An 18569-nucleotide genomic window follows, 5' to 3' on the forward strand; every position below is an offset into this window, starting at 1 on the left:
TTGCTTATATGTAAAATGACTCTTAAGTGCCCTCTGAAATGGCCTAGCAAGCCACTCAGTTCAAGGACAATTAGGGATGGGCAATAAATGCTGGCCTTGCCAGCGACACCCAAATCCCATGAAAGAATAAAGATCAGTTGCTTTGTCTCTGGCCTCACCACCATTGCTAACAGAACCCAGCAGGAGAAATACCTGGGTTGCGATTTTACATATAAGCAATCAGCAAGACAAGTCAAAGAGGTGCAAGCTAGATAAACACACAAGAGAAAGGAATAGAAGGATAGGGTGAGATGAACAGGGTTGGGAGGAGACTCATGTGGAGCATGGACCAGCATTGGGCTGAATAGCCTGTTTTTGTTGAACATTCTGTGTAACATTAAAGATACAGAAGATCTTTTCAGTAGCTTTATTTTCTTGCTAAAAACAGATCGGCAATAATTGTTTTCCTTCAACACAGTTGTATTTACATATCGCTTATGCGTTTTAAACCTCTTGAAACTCTTCACATCTAATGAATTACTCTGAAGTGTGAAGATTTTATAAGCACAGTAGCCATCATGCACAGTAAAGTCACAAACATATTAGAATGAATCATCGTCTGATTGCGTGTTTTGGGGATGAGTTGGTTGCCAGAAACCCCATTCCCTGCTTCCAATAATGCCATGAAATCTTTAGCATCCAACTGGAATAGAAAGACGAGATCCTGATTGAACACCATGCCCGAAAGTGACAAAGCACTTCCTCAGTACTGCACAAAGTATAAGGCTAGGTTATGTGCTCAAGTCTCTGCAGTGGGTCCTGAAGCCAAAGCATTCCAACGCAATGGAGAAGTCTGTAGTCTACCAGAAAGTGAGGATACTCTCATGCCACAGCTCAACCTCAGTGTGACAGCGAGAAAGAATTCCCAGTGCACACAAGCATTCACTGTAGCACAACGCCACATCCAGCCAAGGCCAGAATGGGCTGGAGTTACAGGGCGAGGCACCTATATAAAAACACTTTACAGCCAGCGAAGCACAGTGTTGTAATGTAGACAAACTAGGCTTGTTTAGTGATGCTGAGTGAGGGATGAAAATCAGGCAGGAGACTGGGGTGCATTTCATTGTTCTTCTTTGAAAAAATGCTATAGGGTACAGGTCTATAATTTATAAAATGGGGTGGGGGGAGGGGGTGCGAATGGGAGATGATGGTTGTATAATCGAGGGAAGAGTTGAATTTGTCATTCACTGTTGAAGTACATTGACTTGTGTAATTTTTGGTGCCAATTTACTAATGATTCCCAAAAGCATCCCGGGTTTGAATTATGCTGTTCTCCAATTTCACAGGAAAAGTGCCATCAGTTGTCATAGACTGAACAGGTAGAATTCAACCCATAACAGCGGAAGAATAGTCCATTTGGAACAGGAGAGTAGAAACCGCTCAATGATAAAGCTGAACATGTGTTATTGGGGATTCAACTCAAGGAACACTCAGATTTATTAAGGAACTCGGTTGTCCTGAAGCAAAATACTTGCAGATTAACCAAGACCGTGTATGCACACAGACCCACATGGAGACTTCTCTAATGTATAGATAGATAGAGAGAGGGTTTTAATTCACTTCTCGTGCCAATGTTCTTCCATCAAACAGTCGCTTCCACCTCCACTCCTTCCTCGTCCTCAAGCAGGCTATAAACCGCATGAGTTTGGATCGGCCTCTGCAGCGGGTGCGCCAGTAACTTGGCCATGCAGTTATGCAGCTCCACAGCCTGCCCGGTGAGTGACACATCATATTTGTAGCTGGTCCCCTTTGTATCCAAGTTATTGAAAAATGAATAAACTTCCTGTACAAAAAAAAAACAAAAATTAAACACACGTTCTCGAATTTGTAAAAAAAAACACAATGATTATAGTCACTTTTGTTATCCATATTCATGGCCAGCATTTATTGCCCATCCCTAATTGCGCTTGAGAAGGTGGTGGTGAGTTGCATTTTCCGGAATTATATTTCCTGGCACCCTTTATCAATTTGGCCTCAGAGTCATAAGATGGTGTGTTCATGCTCTACTCCGGAAACATGAGCACAAAGTCTACGCTGACACTTCCCAGTGCAGTGCTGAGGGAATGCTGCACTATCATAGGTGCTGATCGGATGAGCCTTTAAACCAAGGCTCTGTCTGTTCTGTCATTCCATGGCACTATTTGCAGAAAAGTTAAAGGGTTCTCCTGGTATTCCTGGCCAATATTTATTCCTCAGCCAAAAACACCAAGAAGAGATTAATAGGTACGTTATCTCATTACAGTTTAAGAGATCTTGCTGGTTGCAATTTAGCTGCTGCATTTTGCTACAATTGTGATGACATTTGAAAAACACCTCATTGGTGGTGAAGTGCTTTGGGACCTCCTGAGGTTGTGAAAGGTGCTGTATAAATGAAGGTTCATTCTTTACTTCCTCGGGAGGACTTGCACCACCTTGGTTAAAAAGCTGCAATATAAACTGTAACTTAGAAAGGCACAGATTAATCAGGGATAGTCAGCACGGTTTTGTTTAAGGAAAGTTGTGTCTTACTAGCTTAATTAAATTTTTTGAGCTAGTAACAAGGAGGGTCGATGAGGGTAGTGCAGTGGATGTGGTCTACATGGATTTTAGTAAGGCATTTGACAAGGTCCCACATGGCAGACTGATCAGGAAAGTAAAAGCCCATGGGACACAGGGGAGTATAAGTGAGTTGGATCAAAATTGGCTCAGTGACAGGAAACAAAGAGTAATGATCGACAGATGTTTTTGTGAATGGAAAGTGGTTTTCAGTGGCATTCCACAGGGTTCAGCATTGGGGCCCTTGCTGTTTGTTGTACATATTAATGATTTGGACTTAAATGTGGGAGGCACGATTGGGAAATTTGGAGATCACACAAAAATCAGCCATGTAGTTGACAGTGAAGAGGATAGCTGCAGGCTCCAGAACGATTGAGTTTGGTTGAGTGGGCGGGAAAGTGGAAAATGGGATTCAATCCGGAGAAGTGTGAGATTATGCATTTTGAGAGGGTAAACAAAGGAAAGGAATACTCAATAAACAGGAAGATATTAAGGGGGGTAGAGGAAGTGAGAGACCTTGGAGTACATGACCACAGGTCCCTGAAAGTGGCAGGACAGGTGGATAAGATGATAAAGGAGAGAATTCCATATGCCTTCTTTGCTGCACAAGGTATAGAATACAAAAGTAGGGATGTAATGCTGGAACTGTATAAAACATTGATTAGACCACAGCTGGAGTTTTGCGTACAGTTCTGGTCACCACATTACAGAAAGGACATAATTGTTCAGGAGAGTGTACAGGAGAGATTTACAAGAATGTTGCCCGGGCTGGAAAATTGCAGCTATGAGAAAAGGTTAGCTAGGCTGGGGTTTTGCTGAAAAAAAAGAGACATGTCGAAGTTTTTCATCTTGCACTCATCAGCACACTTTGCCAGAATAATAAGGGAAAAACAAAATTTAAACTATATGAGAAGAGTTTCTTAATGGTTGACAAGTGGACTCTGATTGGTAGATGCGCTGCCATGGAGAATGCACCAAGGTGACTGACAGTTAACTGCCAAGCACTGTTTGAAATTTAAACCAGACAGCTTGACCCCGATTGGTCAAGACATTGCCCTGAGGAATGAGTTAGCGAATGGCTGTCACTTATTTTGCTTAGCTGAAACAGGCGCAATGTGTGTACAAGTTCTTTCTTTCTGCAAAGAACAGGGCCCTGTTTATGAATATATGTAGCTTTCAATACATGCAAATATACCACATTGTGAACCCAACTTACAATCTTAAATTGGTGTCAGTGTAATTCTTAGCACACTGAGGACTATTTAGCAAATGTTGTCCAATCGCAGAATCACACCTAATACTGGACACTGTGTTTTGAGTTTTGCAAGCACGGGCTGGTTGGGTACAGTCTGTACCTTGACCAGTGTGAACACTGGGCCATGCTGTTTGATACGATCCGACAGTCTTTGGGACATACGGCCTACATACCTAGCATCACATTGGCACTGAAATTCATACACCAAAATACTCATTTATGTGATAGGCAAAACATCTTTTTGGCTTGACAGCAGCATCCTGTTAGTGGCAAATACCACTCATGTTGCTACTGCATGGTAACATGAGAAACAGCTAGCTTCATAAAACTAGGGTTGGGTTGTTATACTGAGAGCAGAGGAGGCTGAGGGGTGACTTGATTCAGGTGTACAAAATTATGAGGGGCTTAGATAGAGTAGACAAGGAAGACTTGTTTGCCCTAGCAGAGAGGTCAATCACCAAGGGGCACAGATTTAAGGTCATTGGTAGAAGGATTAGAGGGGCTATTATTAGAGGGGCTATTAGGAAAACCTTTTTCACCCAGAGGGTGGTGGGTGTCTGGAATTCACTGCCCGGATTGGTAGTTAAGGCAGAAATCTTCAACTCATTTCAAAGGCACCTACCTGGATCTGCACCTGAAGTACTGTAAACTGCAAGGCTACAGACCAGGTGCTGGAAGGTGGGATTAAAATGGACGGCTAGTTTTTTTTCAGCCAGTGCAGACATGATAGGCTCAACATCCTCCTTCTGTGACCTAACTTTCCTATGGTTCTATAAACAGGCCAAGTACAGGAGCACAAGAGAAAGAGAAAAAAAAGAGCATGTGTGATAGATAAGTACAAAACACACCCTACCTTGCAGATGGAATCCTCGTCCATTTCTTCTGTCCCATTGTGAATGTAAATCATGTCAAAGAAAAAGTAAGGAGATTGCAGAATTTTCTGAGGACAGAAGTGGAGAAAACGCAGGGTTTATATCAGGCATCAAGTAAGGAGGTGCAACACGTCACACTGGGTAATGCTCTGGGTCCTTCGACAAGTGCTTTTTTTTTAAAAAGCAGAAACTACATTTGCCACACCTTCAACCCAGTGAAACATTGCAGAGTGCTTCACTCAAGGGGGCTGGATACCAAGTAAACACTAAGAGCAGGTAACAAGACAGGAGCAAAAATTGAGTTTGTTGTTGGTCAAGAGTATTAAGGGTTACTGAAGCAAGGCAGGTAAATGGGGTTGAGATACAGATTAGCCATGATCTAACTGAATGACAAAGCAGGCTCGAAGGGTTGAATGGCCTGCTATTCTTATCACATTGAAGATGTAGGGTCTTGGGAGGTTTTTGAAGGTGAAGGGATAGAACAACATGAACAACATAGGATTACATTGGATATACAGCATAGAAACAAGCCATTCGACCCAACCAGTCCACACAACAGCTTATGATTCACTCGAGCCTCCACTTCTCTTTCCTTATCTAAATCTAACATCATAACTCTATTTCCTGCTCCTGCATAAGCTGTCTAGCTTCCCCTTAAATGCATCTATACTATTCACTTCAACCACTCCCTGTGGTAACGAGTTCCAAATTCTTTCTTCTGAATTCCTGATTGGATTTCTCGGTGACTATCTTATATTGATGGCCTCTAAGTTATGCTCTTCCCCACAAGAGGAAACATTCTCTCTGTGACCACTCCATCAAAACCTTTCATTACTTTAAATACCTTGATTAGGTCACCCTTCAGCTTTCTTTTACCAAGAGAAAGGAGACCTAAGCCTGTCAATACTTTCCTGATTTGTAAACCCACATTTCTGATATCATCCTTGTAAATATTCTCTGTGCCTCTCCAGTGCCTCTATATCTTTTTATAATTTAGGAAACCAGAACTGCACGCAGTACTGGAAGTGTGGTCTAACCAAGGTTCAATGCAGGTTCAGCATAACATCCCTGCTTTTCAATTCTATCCCACTACAGATAAAACCTAGTGCTTAATTTGCTATTTTCTGACCTTGTTAAGCTGTGACACAACCTTCAGTAATTGGTGTGTCCGTACCGAGAGATCCCTTTGTTCCCCTACCTCATCCAGATTCACACCATAGAACCATAGAAAAGTAACGGTGCAGAAAGAGGCCATTCAGCCCATTGTGTCTGTGCCGGCATGACATTTCAAGCAATGTGACCCCTCTATTTTTCCTAACACCAGCCCACATTTGTTTGTGTTGAATTTCATTTGTTATCTGTTTGCCCATTCTGTAAATATATAAATATCCTGTAATTTAAAAGCAAAAAACTGCCAATGCTGGAAATCCAAAACAAAAATAAAAATACCTGGAAAAACTCAGCAGGTCTGACAGCATCTGCGGAGAGGAACACAGTTAACATTTCGAGTCCGTATGACTCTTCAACAGAACGAAGGAAAAATAGAAAAGAGGTGAAATATAAGCTGGTTTAAGGGCGGATGGGACAAGTAGAGCTGGATAGAGGGCCAGTGATAAGTGGAGATAACCAAAAGATGTCACAGACAAAAGGTCAAAGAGGTGTTGAAGGTGGTGATATTATCTAAGGAATGTGCTAATAGGTGACATTAAGGGTAGAAAGCAGGACGAGCAAGGTACAGATAGCCCTAGTGGGTGTGGGTGGGGGGAAGGGATCGAAATGGGCTAAAAGGTAGAGATAAAACAATGGATGGAAATACATTTAAAAATAATGGAAATAGGTGGGAAAAGAAAAATCTATATAAATTATTGGAAAAAGGGGGATGGGGATGGAGGAGAGAGTTCATGATCTGAAATTGTTGAACTCAATATTCAGTCCGGAAGGCTGTAAAGTGCCTAGTCAGAAGAAGAGGTATTGTTCCTCCAATTTGCATTGAGCTTCACTGGAACTTTGCAGCAGGCCAAGGACGGACATGTGGGCATGAGAGCAGGGTGGAGTGTTGAAATGGCAAGCGACAGGGAGGTCTGGATCATGCTTGCGGACAGACCGAAGGTGTTCTGCAAAGCGGTCACCCAGTCTGCGTTTGGAGAGACCAAACGCAGACTGGGTGACCGCTTTGCGGAACACCTTCGGTCTGTCCGCAAGCATGACCCAGACCTTCCTGTCGCTTGCCATTTCAACACACCACCCTGCTCTCATGCCCACACGTCCGTCCTTGGCCTGCTGCAATGTTCCAATGAAGCTCAACGCAAACTGGAGGAACAGCACCTCATCTTCCGACTAGGCACTTTACAGCCTTCCAGACTTAATATTGAGTTCAACAATTTCAGATCATGAACTCTCTCCTCCATCCCCACCCCCTTTAATTTTTTTTTCCAATTTATTTTTCTTTTCCCCCTATTTTTAAATTTATTTTGATCTATTGTTTTATCTCCCACCTTTTAGCCCATTTCGATCCCTTCCCCCCACCCCACCCCCACTAGGGCCATCTGCCACTAGCTTGTCCTGCTTGCTACCCTTAATGTCCCCATTACCACATTCCTTAGATAATATCACCACTGTTAACACCCCTTTGTCCTTTTGTCTATGACATCTTTGGCAATCTCTTCTTTGCCTTCATCTATCACTGGCCCCCTATCAAGCTCTACCTGTCCCACCCCCCTCTATCAGCTTATATTTCACCTCATTTCTCTATCTTCTTAGTTCTGATGAAGGGTCATACGGACACGAAATGTCAACTGTATTCCTCTCCGCAGATGCTGTCAGACCTGCTGAGTTTTTCCAAGTATTTTTGTTTTTGTTCTAGATTTGCAGAATCCACAACATTTTGCTTTTATCTAGAGAGTAGGAATAAATGGGTCCTTTTTGTGTTGGCAGGCTATTTCTCACAGGGTGCTGCAAAATCGGTGCTGGGGTCCCAGCTATTTGCAATCTATATCAATGGCCTAGAAGTATGAGTGTAATGTTTCCAAAATTGCTAACAATACGAAGATAAGTGGGAAAGTGTGCCGTGAGGACACAGAGGCTGCAGAGGGATCAACAGCATAACTGAATGGGCAAGAACATGGCAGATGGAATATAATATGGGGAAGTATGTTATCTCCTTTGGTATGAAAACAAGAAAAATAAAATATTTTTTAAATGCAGAGAGACTGCAGAAACATTGCTATTCAGAGAGTGGCACTGTACACAAATCACAGGAAGTTAACATGCAATACAGCAAGCAATCAGGAAAGCAAATGGTAAGTTAGCCTTTATTACAAAGGGATTGGAAGTCTTCTTGCAATTATATACGGCCTTGGTGAGACCACACCTGTACAATTTTGGTCTCACATAATGGAGGATATACTTGCCTCAGAGGGAGTGTAGCAAAGGTTCACTTGGCAGATTCCTGGGACATTGGGGTTGTCCTATAAAGAGAGATTGAGTAAACTAGGTCTATATTCCCTATAGTTTAGAAGAATGAGAAGGGATCTCATTGAAATGTATAAAGAAGGGCTTTGACAGAGTAGATGATGGGAGGCTGTTTCCCCAAGCTGGAAAGTCCAGAGTGTAGAACTGGGGGCCACAGTTTCAGGATAAGAACATAGAACATAACATAAGAACTAGGAGCAGGAATAGGCAATTCAGCCCCTCGAGCCTGCCCCGTCATTCAATACGATCATGGCTGATCTCATTTCGGTCTCAACTCCAATTTCCCACCTCTCCCCATAACCTTTCAACCCGTTACTAATTAAATCTGTCTATCTCCTCCTTAAATTTATTCAACGTCCTGACATCCACTGCACTCTGAGGTAGTGAATTGCATAGATTCATGACCCTTTGAGAAAAGTCATTCCTCCACATCTACCACCTATTTAAATCTACCACCCCTTAGCCTAAAACTATGGCCTCTCGTTCTAGAATGCCCCACAAGAGGTCAGCTATTTAGGACTGAAACGAGAAGAAATTTCTTCACTCAAAGGATTGTGAATCTTTGGAATCCTCTACCCCAGAGAGCTGTGGATGCTCTGTCACCGAGTATAAAAAGACAGAAATCTAGGGTGATGGGTTTCGTCAGAGCTGTGTTTGTGGTCAGGGCAGCAGGAGATTTATTATTGGACACAAGAAATTTCAGCAATAAAAAAAGTCCAATTGGCCTAACAATCCCATCTCCCACCATATCCCCCAATCCTACATCCCAATCATATTCCCCAATCCTACCCTTAATCTCACATCCCCCATACCTCAAACCCACATATTCCTCAATCCCCCAATCCCATCTTTCTCCAGAAACACATAGTTGCCTGCTCATCCCATATGCTCACTTCAATTGCATTCTCTGGTAACATTCCCCAGACTGACTAAGAAGTTCAGTCCTTCTATTCCATCCTGCTAATTGTACTCTCTAGGATTTTAAATTTTCCAAAGAGGGGCACCACCAATGGCTCAGTAGCAAATACAGTGCCCTGATTTGATTCCCGATCTGTACCGAGTTGGCTGATTTCAGCTGCAGTGGCAATACAAGGCTAATTCTGACCTTAGTACCCTGGGTCAAAGAGGGAAGATCATCCAGAGTTCATCCTGCTCACTGCCCAGTGCCTTGTTTCTGTGAAGTAAATGTGAGTAGTGGCAGAGGACAGGACTGGCCAGGGCTCTGACCTCCCCCGTTCCTGGAGGGGCAACTCCCAGTAGACACACACTGTCCAAAAGAACTTGCATTTATATAGCGCCTCTCATGGGAACATAAACAGCAGGATCGGCAATTCGTCCTGTCAAAGCTGCTCCGCCATTCGATACAATCACAGCTGATCTTCTACATCAACTTCACCTTCCTACCCAATCCCCAAATCCTACGATTCTTTTAGTGCCCAAAAAAATTATCGATTTCAGACTTGAATAAACTCAAGGACGGCGCATCCACAGCCCTCTGGAGCAGTGAATTCTTCAGATTCACAACCCTCTAAGTGAAGAACTTTTTCCTTCCATCTGTCCTAAATGACTGGCCAGGAGTTCACAAAGGCCTTCATTTTTGAAATCTAGTAATGCAGGGAAAAGTGACAGCCATATGCAAACAGCAAGATCCCACAAACAGCCATGTGATAAATGATGATAACATTTTCCCCCTCCATACTCATGCATGAGGATTGGCCACTTGAATGAAGTAGCAGACAATGCCCTGTCCCAGCATCATTCGGCCAGGTTTTGGCTGGGATGGGCAGGGAGGCAGAGATATGATTAACACAAGATTCAAGCATGAAGAGAAATCTCATGCCCTACTCACACTGAGCCGCTCAATGGAGATGGCCTGTGGGTGGCAGGGTGTTCGAATGTAGACCAGAATCATCCGTACGATGTATGGTGGTGGGATAGTCTGAACATTTTCCGTTACTGGCAACTCAATCTTCTGCTGTCTGCGGGATCAGATTTTAAAAAAAGAATTGATCAGAGTAATAAGCTCGCGGAGGTTGATAATGGCCACGGAGAGAGCTGATCTCAGAGCAAGAGCATCAAAGCGCCATTTATTAACCTCAGGTTGACCTCTTCCCCAAGACTGGAGAGTGTGGTAGGACATTGGGCTTTTCGGCTATGATTCCTACTTTCCCAATGTCAAATGGCTTGCAGAACTCACAGTCTAGGGGTGGCGAGAGTGTCCATGATTCACTGCAAAGCCAGACAACCATTCTGATAAATCTCATTCTAGGCCTGCAACAATACTGTTGAATTGTACACGCTCGATTGAGCTGATCCAATATTAGTATTTCGTTCTGCAATCTACATCCATCACAATCAGCCATGGCTCAGTGGGTAGCACACTCTCATCTCCAAGGTACAGGGCTGTGGATTTGAATCCCACCCCTGAGACCTTAACACAAAAGTTAGGCTGACACTCCCAGTGCAGTAGTGAGGGAATGCTGCACTGTCAGAGGTGCCGTCTTTCAGATGAGATGTTAAACAGATGTCCAGTCTGCCCTCTTAGATGGATGTAAAATATAATGTCCCACTGTTTCGGAAGAGGACAGGGGAACTCTCCCAATATTTATCCCTTAACCAACATCACTTAGCAGACTAGCTGGTCATTAATACATTGCTCTTTATCAGTGTTTTCAATGCACAACTTGGCTGCTAAACTTCCCAAATCACAACAATGACTGCATTTAATTGGTTAGAAAGCACTTTGGGTCATCCTGAGGTCCTAAAAAGCGCTACAGAAATACAATCCAGTCTTTCTTGCAGTCTCTGAAAGAAGACGCCCACTGTCACTGCCTCCCAAAAAGGAATATTCTAATCCAAAGGCAATTATGACCTGCACATTCGATTCCACACTATCAATAGGCCCAGAGGTTAGTTTAAAATTTAACTTTTTTAATGGGAAGTGTCATCAGAACAAAACCCAGATTCAGCGGTAACTTAAACCGGTATGGGAATTCCACCCCCCTACCACACCCACGCCCCCCACCACAACCCAACCCACACACACACCCCCCACACCCACCCAAAACCCAGATTCAGCGGTAACTTAAACCGGTATGGGAATTTCCCCCACCCCACACACCCACCAATGGCAGAACATATCAAAGTAACACTCACTGGACATTCCAACTCAAGCTAAACTCCATTTAATAATCATGAGCACTCACATGAGGTTAAATAGTCCATCCAGATCTGAAAATACACTTTAAGGAAAAGAATAAAGAATTATTTAACATCTACAGCACAGAAACAGGCCATTCAGCCCAATAGGTTCATGGTGCCATAGTGACAGGCCTGTCCCCATCAGTGCTGTACCCCAGTGTTATGCAGCAACAGACCTGTCCCCCAGTATTATACACTGACAGTGCTGCACGCACCAGTATTTTACCCCAGCGTTATGCAGTGACAGACCTGACCCCCCCAGTCCTGTGCCCTAGTGTTATACAGTTGAAAATGCTCATTTCAGACCTAAGCCAGGGTTTGAAAGGCCAGAATGTATTATTATTGGAGACTTTTTTTTCACTGTTTTCCCAATATGAAACTTTGACATGTATTGGTAGGTTACTTTGCTCCTGATAACAACACTGCACATAGCGTCTCACAGCAGGGGCTTCCACACCTTAAAGTCAGTACACTCTCGAATACTAGGCATAGAATGAACATATTGATGTAAAGTCTTGCAGTAAGCACCCGCTGTGACAATGTATTCCATTCCACGATTTTTGGATCCATTACAAAAGGATACTGAATGACTCACAGACATTCGTATCCAGGTCATACAGGCAGCTGCAAACCTCCCGGGGGTCAGAGGTGAATCCTGACAACTGGAAGGAGAGAAAGGGGACATAGAAATGTAATGTAATAGCCACATCTCACACCAGTACTACACAAAGAGGACAATCTGCTTTAATGCCACTTGATCTCTAGCCAATACGTAAACAACATTTCATTCTAGTGCCTTCTAGTGGACTGAGCTTGGCAATAAAGAAACAGAATTTTACAGGACAGGAGGCCATTCAACCCATCGTGCCTGTGCTGGCTCGTTGAACGAGCTATCCGATTGGTTCTATTCCCTACTCTTTCAGGAGCTGATGGCGTAGTGGTATTGTGTCGCTGGACTAGTAATCCAGAGACCCAGTATAATGTTCTGGGGACCAGGGTTTGAATCCCACCATGGCAGATGGTGGAATTTGAATTCAATAATTTTTTTTAAAATCTGGAATTCAAAGTCTAAGGGTGACCATGAAGCCATTGTCGATTGTTGCAAAAACCCATCTGGTTCACTAGTGTCCTTTAGGGAAGGAAATCTGGCATCCTTACCTGGTCTGGTCGACACGTGACTCCAGACCCACAGCAATGTGGTTGACTCTTAAATGCCCCCTGAACAAGGGCAATGAAGGATGGGCAATGATGTCCACATCCCATGAATGAATAAAAAAAGTACACTGACTGTTCACATGGCAAAACTGAATGGGTAATTGAAAGACAGACAGATTAAAATCATAAACAATCAACAAATCATTTGTTCGTTGATCAACTATGAATGGGTAAGGTTCATCCTAACGTAGATTACTGGGATTACATCATGGAAATGTGTGGAACCTATCGTGCAGGCCCCCTCCCCTATTTTAGACTGATACATTGTTCTTACCCAAGTGACCTCATCGTTCACCACCACGAGAGCAAATTCGTGCCGCTTGTCAATCTTGTGCTTTGTCCGGACAAACATTTCAATCATTTTCTGAGCGATGTTCAACGCATTCGTTTTTGAACTGAATAGACAAAAAGAACCAAAATCAAATTCAACAACTCCCAATGCTTGATCAAAGTCAATGCAGTAACACCCCTAGTCCAATAACCTCACTATGCCAAAGGCACTGTCAACTCAGTTGGACACTTTTTTTTAAAACTTTCTCAGGTAGATGCCTGTGTTTTAGCTGAACTGGAACAGCTTGGCTGGAGTTTCAGATAGTTTTGGAGTACATATCTGCAGCATTGCACTCAGGATGTTGCCAGAGCCACAGCCTTTGCTTATTGACTGTGCTCAGCTGTTTCTTGCTATCGCGTGGAGTGGTCCAAATTGGTTGCAGACTGCCGGCTCTCCTGGTGGCGTCCATGGTAGGGCAATTAGGGACGGGTAACAAATGGTGGCCTTGCCAGTGACGCCCATATCCTATGAAAATAATTTTTTACAACTCCAGAGATAAAGCCTAAAAAGCTCACATCTAGGGGTTTGTCAGATTCAACACACAACAGCACTTCCACATTAAAATCTAAAATCCCAATCACAGCAATACAATAACCTCTCTCACTCGACCAAATCTGCAGTCAAACACAATAGCAACTAGCCTCCCCACCAGCAGCACAACCCGACTATTTCAAACTGTGATCAAAGCCTATAACCGGGGTCAGGGACCACTGGACGTAGACATGCCAACAAGCTTATCCAAAGAGTGGTGAAAATGTGGAACTCATTACTACAGGGAGTAGTTGAAGCAACTAGTACAGATGCATTTAAGGGGGGCTAGACTAGTATTTGAGGGAGAAGGGAATAGAGGGTTATGATAGATTTGAATGAGGAAAGATGGGAGGAGGCTCGAATCCAGCATAACCACCGCATGGACTGGCTAGGCCAAATGGCCTGTTTTTGTGCTGTATAACCTATGTAATCCTGAACATGATTCCCAAATCAGATGGCACAAATTGATCAAATATAAAGCATTAACACCCAAATCACATCCACACAGCGCTAATTAGATAAAATTTACAGTACAGGGGTCTGCCATCTTCAAGCTCCACATGAAAAACCTCCTGTACAACTCTACCAACATATCCTTCTATCCCTTTTTCCCTTTTGTGTTTATCCAGCTTCGCCTCAACCACTCCCTGTGGTAGCGAGTTCCACATTCTCACCATTCCCTGGGTAAATACATTTCTCCCAAATGATTTATTAGTGACTGTCTTATATTTATGACCCCTAGTTTTGTTCTCTGCACTTTTCCTATCAAACACTTTCATAATTTTAAAAAACTCTTAGGTCACCCCTCAGTCTTCTCTTTTCTAGAGGAAAGAACCCCTGCCCGTTCAGTAGCTGGTGACATAAGGTGTGTCAAAATATTAGCATGAAGCATCCTAACCCATTCATCGAATCCAGCTTCTGCAGTGACATCTCCTCTGAAAGGTCCAAACAGATGATCTGTAAAGAGAATGGAAGAAAACCTGAGGCCTGTCTCTTTCTAGAGTCCTTTCCCTACATGATAAGCAGATAACTGACAATATTCCGTGGAGTTCAGGAAGAATGAGAGATGATCGCAATGTAACATATAACATTCTTAAGGAGACAAAAGCAGAGTTAAACGTTTCAGGTCTGTGACCTTTCATCAGATGTGTTCTGACAAATGGTGACTAGCCTGAAACGTTAACTTGGTCATTCTCTCCAAAGTTGCTGCCTGATCGACCAAGTAGTCCCAGCATGTTCTGTTTTTATTTCAGATTTTCAACACCCTCAATATTTTGCCTTTGAAAAATTCTTAGGAGCTTCACAGGGTTGATGCTGGTAGGATGTTGTCCCCTTAATTGAGAGTCTAGAACTAGTGGTCACAGTCTCAGAATAAGAGTTCAGCCATTTAGGACTGAGATGAGGAGAAATTTCTTCGCTCAAAGGGTTATGATTCTTTAGAATTCTCTAATCCAGAAGGCAGTGGATGCTCAGTTGTTGAGCAATTTCAACAGCGAGCTCGATAGATTTTTGGATACTAAGAGAATCAGGGATATGGAACAGTGTGGGAAGGTGGAATTGAGGTAGAAGATAAGCTATGTTCTTAATGAATGGAGGAGAAGGCACAAACAGCTGAATTGTTTATATCTGCTCCTATTTATTATGCCCTTACACAGCTCAACTTACTCTCTCCAGGCATAATTTCCATTTGGAAAGACAAAAGTTTTGAAGTATGTTACAATTCATGGTTCAGATACTGTTTTGAGAGTGATTCCATCTCTAGAATTGGGTCAAGATGAAAGGTTTGGCTCAAGAGTTCCGATTGGGATCCAAGACATGGCTGTACATTTGTGACTCTGCTATACTAATTGTCAGAGTTACTCTTGACTTTCTCCTTCTCCATGTTATTTTCCTTACCTCTCCTATAACAATAGACAGTGACAGCTGTGAATATAGATGTTATCTTTTAAAATATTTTTGGGAATATGGTGGTATTCCATAAAGAAGGCTGTGTGCATGCATGTGTGTCTCTCCCCGTGGGTAATTGAACTGGTGGAAGATTAGTAAAGGCAGCCTGCCTGTGGGAATTGAGAGATAAAAGGTAAATGTATTAGATGCATGCATTTGTAATAAGAGGCTATGGTGAAATTGGGATTACAAGTAAATAAGTTGGATTTTAAAATTTGCATTAGGTGATAGGCAAGGACTTGGCTATTCAGCTGTTAAATGTCAAAGAGTGTTTAAGGGACTTTTACAACTTACAAAGGTTTCATAAGTAAACAAGAAAATGTTATTCAATTTTATTTGACATGAAAGTGGAGACAATATGCAGACATGAAAGATTTTTATATTTTGGAAAAAGTTGAGTTCAAAGAGGGGCTTAGGACAATAAAGTCTAGGAAGAAAACAAAACAAATACATTTAAGGGAGATGTTTAGTTGTGTGGGGGAAATGTCCTGAGACCAGCTCTATGATGAGAAAAGCTGTTTCAAACCAGAGAAGTCTTTGTTTTCAGAAAGCAGTCTGTTTCTGAACTTCTTTTGGTTCCACAGGAGAGCGGAAGAGAGTGAGAAGTCATGTGGTATACCTTATTAAAGTAGCAGCAGTTTTTGCCTTGGGTAATATTACTGGATTTTTATGGTTAAAAATCTATAAGGGAGCTGTTGCCACGTAGTTTACATGTGTGTTCTGGCCCATGTTTTTTGGGGGGGGAATGTTCTGTACGACTGTTTCAACTTTGTAATTTTACTCGTGAGTGAGTGGTTTTTTCTCCTTATTAATAATTTTTTAAATTTTAAATCATAAATGTGTTAGTGGGATTCTATGTTTCTGGGATCAGAAGTTCCCAACCCACGCCCACCACCCCCAACGCCGTTTTCAAAATGCAAAAAAAATATATAGTTATGACCAGTAAGACAAGTTTCCCTCTGGGACTTAGCTTGCTCAGCTAATAATATCGGCTGCGGTTGTAACGTAGCTTTCATGATACCCTTACAGATCATAAACTAGAACATATGAATAGATTGAGAAAAGTCCATTCAACTTAACAAGCCCATTCCCTTCTACAGAATGTCCAAATTCCATACTGTCTACCTAAATCATTCCAAATACTGAGATCTCCACCTGCCACCTTCCCAAACAAATGAAGCAGCACTTCAACATCCTACGTTACCCATCTTCCTTCATACAATCTTCAGCAACTAGCACGTTTCACAGGACACTGGATCATCCTCAACTATTTTTTTTTAAATCGGAAAAAAACCTACAAAACTTCTTCAAACTATTTTATACATTCCATTTTTTTTTGGTGAAGCCGTGCCAGCGTAACCTCAACAAAACTCACCACTTTCTCGGGGCAGTTAACCTTCGGAGTCCTGATCTGAGTCTCAGGCTGGGGGTGGCTTTGGAATTGTGCCGGCAACTGGAGTTGGGATTGAAACTGGGGTTGGCTTTGGGATTGGGGCAGGAATGAAGATTGGCCTGAGGGCGCAGACTGGTTTTGAAACTGGGGCTGGCTTTGAGACTGGGGTAAGGACTGGGGCTTGGACAGGAATTGGGATTGGGATTGGGATTGATTTGGGGGTTGAGATTGGGGTTGACTCTGGGATTGAGATTGGGGCTGACTTTGATATGGGGGTTGGGGTTGGGGCTGGGGCTGAGGTTGGAATGGGGGCAGGGTGTGGGACTGGGTGTGGGGCTGGGGCTGGGTGTGGGACTGGGGCTGGGTGTGGGACTGGGTGTGGGGCTGGGGCTGGGTGTGGGACTGGGGCTGGGTGTGGGACTGGGTGTGGGGCTGGGGCTGGGTGTGGGACTGGGTGTGGGGCTGGGACTGGGTGTGGGACTGGGTGTGGGGCTGGGACTGGGACTGGGACTGGGTGTGGGGCTGGGTGTGGGGCTGGGCCTGGGGCTCCTGCTCCTGGTGCCTCCTCCGGCTGCTCCTGGTCCTTCCCCCGGCTGCTGGACTCTCAGTCCCGGCCTCCCCATCTCCCTCCCTACTGCCGGCCTGCGCCCCTTGCCCGGGCGGATCCTGCCTGTCCTCTGCCCCCTCGGGGTTGGAGCGGGTGCTGGGCCGCTGCTCCATCGGGCCGGAAGCCTCGGGCTCGGGTTCAGAGCCGGCGGGAGCCTCCCTCCCGTCCTCAGCGACCGCCGCCATCTTTACGACGTTGCGCAAAGCGGAAATTCGGAAAGGGGCGTGGCCTGACGCGCGAGGCCTTTTGGGAGCTGTAGTTCTTTCCGCTTCTGTGTCCGGCGGCTGATGGCGCAAGAAGGACTACAATCCCAGAGTGCGGCGCGGCCCCGCCCAGCCCTGGTCGCGGGCTATTGTGGGAGATGTCGTTCCTAATCCACTTCTGCCCATAGCAGCCAAATGGGAAGAAACTACAGTTCCCAGAATGCACCACGGTAGCTTAGCCTGCTGCCCATGTTCAAGCCCCTGGCATTAATATCCATCTGTCCATATAATTATAGATCCCTTCAAAATCTATTTCTTATTAATGCACCTTATCAATTTCAGCATAAAATGTCAATATATTGTGGCAGATAAGAAATTCCTGCGTTATTTCCATTCTAATGGAGGAGGAAGATTGATTTTTTGTTTCCCAGTCTGCTATTGTTAATAGGGGATGAGTAGGGCAACTTATTTTACTCAGCTTATCTGTTCTATTTGTCTTGAATCTGTTACGTCTGCATTTAAACCACATAGAATTTTACGGCTTCACATTATGCCTGTCTGCATCTCCTGTCTACGTTTGCTTGGAGATACGCTTGAAAATATAAAGATTTACGGGGTGATATGAAAAGAGCAGGGGAGTAGGAACAATTGGGCAGCTCTTTAAAAAAGCCGACACCAACACCATGTACCTACTGACCTCTTTCGCCCCTGTAATTCTATCAAATACTTACAACCTTCATTATAATGGAAACTATTTATGTAAACATGTCACATTGTAATTACACCATCCTGAGTAACTCACCTCCTGACCCCCAAAACCTGTCCTACAAGGCCAGGTTAGGAGTGTGAATACTCTCCATTTGCCTGGATGAGTGCAGCTCCTAGAACACTCAAGAAGCTTGACATCATCCAGGACAAAGCAACCCGCTTGATTGGCACCCCATCCACCACCTTAAACATTCACTCCCT

General features: G+C 43.7%; 1 protein-coding gene across 1 annotated transcript; it reads right to left on the reverse strand.

Moving 5' to 3' along the window:
- Positions 1–392: 392 nt before the first annotated feature.
- babam1 (BRISC and BRCA1 A complex member 1) lies at positions 393–17605 on the reverse strand. Its single transcript, XM_078556201.1, has 8 exons — positions 16773–17605; positions 14349–14407; positions 12863–12983; positions 11957–12035; positions 11379–11403; positions 10022–10151; positions 4683–4769; positions 393–1822 (listed from the first exon to the last, which is right to left on the reverse strand). The coding sequence occupies exons 1-8, from the start codon at positions 17580–17582 to the stop codon at positions 1622–1624; spliced, it is 1512 nt and encodes a 503-aa protein (XP_078412327.1). The 5' UTR covers positions 17583–17605; the 3' UTR covers positions 393–1621.
- Between the last annotated feature and the right edge of the window lie 964 nt (positions 17606–18569).

Source organism: Cetorhinus maximus, chromosome 13, assembly GCF_964194155.1.
Source record: "Cetorhinus maximus chromosome 13, sCetMax3.hap1.1, whole genome shotgun sequence".
In the NCBI taxonomy this organism is placed as follows: domain Eukaryota; kingdom Metazoa; phylum Chordata; class Chondrichthyes; order Lamniformes; family Cetorhinidae; genus Cetorhinus; species Cetorhinus maximus.